The sequence below is a fragment of the Emiliania huxleyi genome, assembly GCF_000372725.1.
Source record: "Emiliania huxleyi CCMP1516 chromosome Unknown EMIHUscaffold_1305, whole genome shotgun sequence".
NCBI classification, from domain to species: domain Eukaryota; phylum Haptophyta; order Isochrysidales; family Noelaerhabdaceae; genus Emiliania; species Emiliania huxleyi.
Window position 1 is genome coordinate 1 of NW_005201281.1, and position 8,186 is coordinate 8,186.

The 8,186-nt window shown below is 70.4% G+C and overlaps 2 protein-coding genes across 2 annotated transcripts; both read left to right on the forward strand.

The window, feature by feature from the left end:
• Positions 1-4,714: 4,714 nt before the first annotated feature.
• Positions 4,715-6,704, forward strand: EMIHUDRAFT_447006 (hypothetical protein). The gene has a single exon (XM_005788943.1). The coding sequence runs from the start codon at positions 4,737-4,739 to the stop codon at positions 6,672-6,674; it is 1,938 nt and encodes a 645-aa protein (XP_005789000.1). The 5' UTR covers positions 4,715-4,736; the 3' UTR covers positions 6,675-6,704.
• An 89-nt stretch (positions 6,705-6,793) lies between these two features.
• EMIHUDRAFT_77945 (hypothetical protein) lies at positions 6,794-8,036 on the forward strand (the record flags this gene model as incomplete). Its single annotated transcript, XM_005788944.1, has 3 exons — positions 6,794-6,963; positions 7,454-7,554; positions 7,699-8,036. Coding segments are annotated over 3 exons (609 nt in total), but the record flags the coding sequence as incomplete, so codon positions are not given.
• Positions 8,037-8,186: the final 150 nt, after the last annotated feature.

Below are 8,186 nucleotides of genomic sequence, written 5' to 3' on the forward strand. Positions count from 1 at the left end.
TGCAGCGGCAGACAACAAAGCAGCGGGAAGAGCTCTCGGCGCAGCGCGAGGAGAGCCGTTGCCCCGCCCCGCCCCGCCCCGCCCCGGGCCCCCGCCGCCCCCATCCCGCCCCGCGCCTCCCGTGCGCGCGCCGCTCGCGCGCCCGCGCCCGCACCCGCACCCCCCTTCCCCCCTCCCCCTCCCCCTCCCCGCAGGAGCTGACCCGCCTCAAGTCGAGCCTGTCGAAGGCGCAGGCGGATCTCGCCGCGGCGACCGCCGAGGCGGCCGCCACCGCGCGCACCGCCGCGTCAGAGCTGGCCTCGGTTCGCCCCCCCCCCCCCCCACCTCCCCCTTACCACCCTTTTCTCCTCCCTCCCCCGCCTCACCCTCTCCCTCACCCTCTCCCTCACCCTCACCCTCGCCCAGCGCCCGCCCCTGCCAGGCCGCCCAGCGCTCGGCCGGCGAGGCGGAGCGCGCCGCCGCCGCCGAGCTCCAGCGGGTCACTGCCGCGCACGACGAGGCCGCGGCGCGCGCGCAGGCGGCGCACGACGCCCAGGCGGCCGAGAGCGCTGCCCAGCTCGAGAACCTCAAGGCGCTCGGGTCACACCTCCCCAACACCTCCCCACATCTCCCCACATCTCCCCACATCTCCCCACATCTCCCCTCACCTCCCAGCTCAACCCTCAAGGTGCTCGCCACGGAGCGGGCGGCGGCGCTCAGCGCCGCCCAGGCGGCAGCGTCCGAGGAGAGCGCGCGGCTCCGGTCCGAGCTGACGGCGGCGCGCGAGGCCGAGTCGCGCGAGGCGGCCAAAGAGGCTGCGGCGCTCCTCCGCGCCCAGCGCGCCGAGCAGGATCTCGCCGCACTCCCGCTATGAAGTCTCTGTTGAGTAGCTGCGAGTTAACGTCGCGCGCTGTCTCGAGCAGGACCTCGCGCTGCGCGAGTCTCGAGAGTGCGGGGCGCGGCGGGCGCTCTCCGAGGTGTACGCCGCGTCGACGGCGCTCTCGATGCGGATCGCCGACGTCGAGAAGTCGCTCGCCGGCCCGCAAGAGCCGTCTCCCGCCGCCGGCCGCGCCTCCGCCTCCGGCACCGCCTCGCAGTCGCTGCCGCACGCCCACGGGCCGCACGCCGCGGACTCGCAGCAGCGGCACGCCGCCAAGCGTCGGCGCGAGGAGCAGGAGGAGGAGACCGACCGCGCGGATGGCGGCGGAGACGACGATGAGACGGCGGCTAGCACTGGCGACGGCGCTGGCGACGGCACTGCGGACGGCGGCGGCGACGGCGGCGGCGACGGCGGCGGCGGCGGCGGCGGCGACGGCGGCGGCGGCGGCGGCGAGTCGCTGATGGTCGAGCTGACGCAGCTGCCGCCTGCGGGGGCGCCTCCCGTCGGCAGCACGCAGCCACCCGTCGGCACCACGCAGCCCCCCCCGAGAGCGGAGTCGAGTCTCGCGGCTTCGGCCGATGCGGCGCGAGCGGCGGCGCCCCCAGCTGGCGGCCTCGAGCAGCAGTCGACGCCCCCGGAGCGAGAGCCAGAGCGAGAGCAGCGGGCGGTGCGCACACGCCCGCACCCCCCCCCACCACACACACACCGCCTCCCGCGTGGCTTCCTCCTCCCCCGCACCGCGACCCTCAACCCGCGCCCCTTCACCCCGGCCGTGCCCGACATACAGCCCCACCCGCGCCCGTCCTCCAGGCGGCGACCCCGCGAGACGCGCGCAGCGACTCGGAGGCGACGGAGAACCAGGCGGACGAGCGGCACAGAGGAGGCGGCCGGCGGTGTCGTCGTCTCTTCACCCCTCCCTTGCTGCGCGCAGGAGGAGGAGGACATCGCGGAGGCGACTCAGATGATGGCAGCGGCAGCGGGCGGCCCGACACACACCCCTCGCCCGCCGCCGCCGCTGGGCAGCATCGCGGAGTCGCCAGCCGCAGAGCACCGCGGTAATTCTTTCCCTGCCGCAGAGCCGGCCGAGCAAGTCCTCGTCGAGGCGAGAGGTAGCCGAGATGCGGCAGAGATGCAGCCGAGATGCGGGCGAGCTGCGGCCTGAGGTGTGGGCGATATGCAGCAAGTCCTCGCCAACGCGCCCGCCGCCCCGATTTGGAGCAAGTCCCCTCAAGCTCTCCCCGTGTGAGACCTCCCCCCCCTCCCCCGCGCAGTCCACGCCCCCCGACCGTGTCGGTGCGGCCGGCGGCGTCTCCGCGTGTGCCGCCGCCTCAAGCAGCTCTTACGAGGCCGGGCACGCCCGCTCGTCCAACCTCGCGCCGCCCTCTCGGCCGCCCTCCTCGGCCGCGCGCGGCTCGGACTCGCTGCACCCCGAGTCGCAGCCTCAGGACAGCATGATGCCTGCGGGTGGGCACGACGCGAGCGGTGCTGCGCGGCAAGCGGCGGAGCTGCGCCTCCGGCAGCCCGTTCCTGACGGCGTGCTGCTACCGCTGTAGGCTCCGCGGACCTGGTGGGCGACGAGGAGGGCGGCTGCTCCGACCCGTTTGCAGGAGCCTATTCGCAGGCCGGGGCGGCGGGGGCAGCGCCGGCGCAGGCGGGTGGTGTGGGCGAGGATGAGGCAGCGGGTTTGTTGAACGAGACGCAGTGCAGCGAGTCCATGCGCGCGCCCCAGGAGGGGCTCGACTCGCAGGAGACGGACAAGGGGTCGCAATCGGAGTGAGTTGCCCGCGCCGTCGATGGCCGCCACCGCTGCGGTCGGAGCGGAGGCGGGTGCCGGCGTCGCAAGAGGAGGAGCGTACAGTGCATGCAGCAAGGGGAGGAGGAGGCCAGCAGGGCTGGGGGGCCGATGCTCCTGCACAGCCCTTAGCTCGGGCGAGCGGCGAGCGTAGTCGACTCCTGAGGACTCCTCGCTCGGCTCACAGCGGAAGGGCCGCGGCCGGGCCGCGGGCTTGTGGCGGCTGGGTGTGTGTGGACGAGCAACATTCTCACAGGTCGTCTAAGCTGCTGGGCCTGGGGACTGGACTCTGTCGAGTGTTGATTTTTGTGTATGTACTCCCTACGTACGTGTGTGTATAAGTAAGAGCGGTTTGATGTACACAGGAAGAAAAAGAAAAAAGCACACTGTTTGTGGGGAGGGTTTCCATCGTTAGGGTGCCCACAGGACCCAAAAAAAGAAAAGAAAAAATGTGGGCCGCCCCCGATCGCAGCACTTCGTGTTGGAGAGTCGAGATATTGAGAGTGTGACTAGGAGGGAGGGACGCTGGGGATTCTCAAAGGTATACCCTTGGAATGGCCGGATCCAGCCTTAAAAGTACGAGATCGCGCGCGCTTCACGCACAGCACCGCCTGTTCTCCGCGGCTGTGTGACGACGCGTGCCGTGTGCCAGCAGAGTTGGGCGCGCGCGGCGCGACGGCGCCCGCGAGGGAAGGCGCGGGTGCAGCGGCCGCCGGCGGCCGTACCGCCCGCCAGCCGGCGCAGCAGCGGCCAGCGCAGCGGCCGCCGGGCGCAGCAGCCAGAGCAGCCGGTGCGCGCATTGCGAGGCGAGTACTGCCGTCCGGCAGCCTTGAGGCGGCCGGGCGGCAGTACTCGTTCGAACTTTGCGAGCCGTGCGCGCGCCGAGGCGCCCGCGGCGCGCGCCCGCCCGGCTGCCAGTAGGAGGCGGCGCAATATGGCCTATAGTACAGCCCTTGAGGAGGAGGAAGAGGCTGGCTGGCAGTGCTGTATGCCGCCGAGGGGCAGTTTTGGGGTGCTGACCCACTCCCAGGGGGCTGCAGAAGGCGTCCGCAGCCGGGACAACCCGCCCCCCCAGCCGAGGCCGGTCGAAGCCCACTTGAGCACAGCCATGAGGAGTCCTCTTGGTGCTCCTGGCGGCCGTTGGAATGGCGAGCGCGCGCCGATGGGGGGGGGGGGGGTCTTGCTTGCTCCACACCGAGCGCCGACCGGCGTGCTCACCGAGGGGTGGCCTGCACAAGGTCTGAGCCGCGGGCGCTCGGCGCCAAGTGCAGTGTCACGCTCGCACTGGAGCGGGTCACAATGGGAAACCCTCGTTTCCTATGTACTCGGTCCCCCACCGGAAGAGGTCCCCCACCGGAAGAGGCCTCGCTCCTATTGAAACATTCCAACATCAGATTTGCCGCGTGCGTCCCTTTTTGAGCTGGAAAGCTATTTTCTTTTGGGTCCTGTGGGCACCCTACCATCGTGATTTCCGCGGAAATTTCTTTTTCTGGTGTGAAATTCCGGCGCGTGAATAAGAGGGAAAAACCGACACCTTAGTCCTTACCATACCTACCGCCCCCGGCCCAAGCAAAAAAATACCCTTGACAACTAAAAAGGGGAGCCGAGGAGTCGAACCTCGATCGCGGGAGCCACATTCCCGAATCATGACCCCATTAGACCAACCCCCAAAAGCAAAACAGGATGGTAGTCCGGAGACCAAGTAACAAGCGGCTTTTGCAAGCGGCTGAGCTCTGTTTGTTGTTTGCTGTGACCATCCTGGCTAGCCACATTCCCGAATCATGACCCCATTAGACCAACCCCCAAAAGCAAAACAGGATGGTAGTCCGGAGACCAAGTAACAAGCGGCTTTTGCAAGCGGCTGTTGCAAGCGGCTGAGCTCTGTTTATTGTTTGCTGTGACCATCCTGGCTCCCTCCCTCGCACACGACTTATATCCAGCCCTCGCGCACCTTGCCCCGTACACTTGTGGCGGCGTCCGCTGTCCGGGTCCAGTCGTTACTCCGAGTATGAGACTTCCGTTCCGGACACGACCACGACGCGGAGAGGAGGACGTGTGCCACTCCACTCCGCCACAACTCACACGATGCCGTCCACTACTCCCTGCTCCTCCGCCTCCGCCTTCGTTGCGATGATGGACTCCAAGACGGCCGGCGAGAACGGCGCGCTCGAGCACTCCGACGCCGGCTCCCCGCTCGTCGCCCTCTTCTTCAAGCTCGTCCGCTCGCTGCCCGACGACTCTCTCGCCTCGCTGACCGCCGCCGTGCCCGCCGAGCCCGCCTCGCTCGCCGACCTGACGGTGCTCGCCTTCCAGACCCGTGCAACACGCGGTATGGGCAAGGGCGAGAAGGACCTCTTCTTCAAGATGCTCGCCGCCCTCCCCGTCGAGGCTGCGACGGCGACGCTCCACCTCGTGCCGCACTTTGGCTACTGGAAGGACTACCTGCTCATGCAGGGCGTCGCTGGGATCGACGCGGCGGTCAAGGACAAGGCGCTGTCGCTCCTCGCCGACCAGCTGCTCAAGGACGCGGCCGAGCTCGAGGCGGCCGAGAAGGAGGCGCGCACCCCGAACCTCACCCTGGCGGGCAAGTACGCGCCCCGCGAGGGCTCCGCCTTTGACGGCCTCGCCAAGCGGCTCTCCACACACCTCTTCGGGAACAAGAACGAGGCGGCGTCGGCGCGCAAGTACCGCAAGCTCGTCGCCTCCCTCAACCGCGCCCTCCTCACCACCGAGGTGCTGATGGCGGCCAACCGCTGGGCGGAGATTGAGTTCGCGCGCGTCTCGTCCCTCTGCCTGCAGCGGTCGCGCAAGGCCTTCCTCAACGAGGCGCTCAAGGGCAAGCTGGCGCCGGCGCAGGAGGAGACGGGCAACCGCCACCCCGAGGACGAGCAGCGCGTTGCGGCGCGGCACAACCTGCGCAAGGCCCTCCTCGAGAAGGGCGCCAAGGCCGTCAAGGGCAAGCAGCTGTATCCGCACGAGATCGCGCAAAAGTGCATGCGCGGCGGCCGTACCGAGCTGTCGACCCTCGAGGCGGACCTGATGCACGCGCAGTGGGAGGCGATGCGCGAGGGCGTCAAGGAGGCGATGGCGGCGGCGGCTGAGGCGCGCGAGGCGGCGGTCGCCGAGGCGGCGGGGGAGGGTGCGCCGCTCGAGGCGGTGGCGGCGGTGCGGGCGGCGCTGCCAAAGCCGGTCGACCTCGGCAAGCTGGTGCCGCTGATCGACGTCTCTGGGTCGATGGTGGGGACGCCAATGGAGGCGGCCATCGGCCTCGGCCTGGTTGTGGCCGAGCTGTCCCACCCCGCCTTCCGCAACCGCGCCATCACCTTCGAGTCGAGCCCGCAGTGGGTGCACCTCGACGGCGCAGGCAAGGTGGCGTCCAAGGTGCGGGCGCTGCAGGGTGCCAGCTGGGGCGGGTCGACCGACTTTGAGGCGGCGTGCGAGCTGGTCCTGGGCTGCGCGGAGCGCGCCCGGCTCAAGCCGGACGAGGTGCCCGACCTGATTGTCTTTTCCGACATGCAGTTCAACGAGGCGCGGGGCGCGCACTGCATGTACGGCCGCTACGGCGGCGGGCGGTCCGCGTCGTGGGAGACCCACCACGAGCGGCTGACGCGGCGCTTCGCCGAGGTTGGGCGTGCGGTGTGCGGCGAGCCGTACGCCGCGCCTCGCATCATCTATTGGAACCTGCGCGGGAACACGGCGGGCTTCCCAGTGCAGGCTGACGCGCCCAACACGCAGATGCTCTCCGGCTTCTCGCCGTCGCTCCTCAAGCTGGTCCTGGCGGGCAAGGACCTGGTGGGCGACGAGAAGCAGGTCCGGCTGCCCGACGGCACGGTCAAGGTGGTGCGCGAGGGGCCGACGCCGGAGGAGACGGTGCGCGCCGCCCTCGACGACCCCGCCTTTGACGCGGTGCGGCTGGCGCTGGCTGGCGTGGAGGAGGGGCCGCTCGCGGGGTACTCGTTTGAGAAGGACGACGCGGTCGTAGTGGCGGACGCGCCGATGGCGGAGGCCTTTGAGATTGTATGATTGGCGTTGTGAAATATTTCTCTTCTCTAAACAAGACTCCCGCGTTCCCAACCCCACTTGCCGGAGCGCGGCCCCAGACACTGGCATCGGCCTGACCGCCCGCCTTCCCTCTCGCCGTCGCCGTTGGAGCAGCGCCATCGCCGTCGGACGGTGCGCCATCGCCGTTGGCAGACGCGAGTAGCCGTCCTCTCTCGCCACCCCGGGAGCGTCACAGGCCGTGCAGAGCGGCCGCGATCCAGCCTCCGACCGGCCGCGTGGTCCCGCCCACCGCACCTCGCGTACGTGCCTTGTCTCGCCGTCGCCGTTGGTGCCGTCGCCGTTGGAGCAGTGCCATCGCCGTCGGACGGTGCGCCATCGCCGTTGGCAGACGCGAGTAGCCGTCCTCTCTCGCCACCCCGGGAGCGTCACGGGCCGTGCAGAGCGGCCGCGATCGAGCCTCCGACCGGCCGCGTGGTCCCGCCCACCGCACCTCGCGTACGTGCCTTGTCTCGCCGTCGCCGTTGGAGCAGCGCTGTCGCCGTTGGAGCAGCGCCATCGCCGTCGGACGGGGTGCCATCGCCGTTGGCAGACGCGAGTAGCCGTCCTCTCTCGCCACCCCGGGAGCGTCACGGGCCGTGCAGAGCGGCCGCGATCGAGCCTCCGACCGGCCGCGTGGTCCCGCCCACCGCACCTCGCGTACGTGCCTTGTCTCGCCGTCGCCGTTGGAGCAGCGCTGTCGCCGTTGGAGCAGCGCCATCGCCGTCGGACGGGGTGCCATCGCCGTTGGCAGACGCGAGTAGCCGTCCTCTCTCGCCACCCCGGGAGCGTCACGGGCCGTGCAGAGCGGCCACGATCCAGCCTCCGACCGGCCGCGTGGTCCCGCCCACCGCACCTCGCGTACGTGCCTTGTCTCGCCGTCGCCGTTGGAGCAGCGCTGTCGCCGTTAGAGCAGCGACATCGCCGTCGGACGGTGCGCCATCGCCGTTGGCAGACGCGAGTAGCCGTCCTCTCTCGCCACCCCGGGAGCGTCACGGGCCGTGCAGAGCGGCCACGATCGAGCCTCCGACCGGCCGCGTGGTCCCGCCCACCGCACCTCGCGTACGTGCCTTGTCTCGCCGTCGCCGTTGGAGCAGCGCTGTCGCCGTTGGAGCAGCGCCATCGCCGTCGGACGGGGTGCCATCGCCGTTGGCAGACGCGAGTAGCCGTCCTCTCTCGCCACCCCGGGAGCGTCACGGGCCGTGCAGAGCGGCCACGATCCAGCCTCCGACCGGCCGCGTGGTCCCGCCCACCGCACCTCGCGTACGTGCCTTGTCTCGCCGTCGCCGTTGGAGCAGCGCCGTCGCCGTCGGACGGTGCGCCATCGCCGTTGGCAGACGCGAGTAGCCGTCCTCTCTCGCCACCCCGGGAGCGTCACGGGCCGTGCAGAGCGGCCGCGATCCAGCCTCCGACCGGCCGCGTGGTCCCGCCCACCGCACCTCGCGTACGTGCCTTGTCTCGCCGTCGCCGTTGGAGCAGCGCCATCGCCGTCGGACG

Coding starts and splice junctions, on each gene's coding strand:
- EMIHUDRAFT_447006 (XM_005788943.1), top strand. CDS start 4,737: ATGCCGTCCACTACTCCCTGCTCCTCCGCCTCCGCCTTCGTTGCGATG.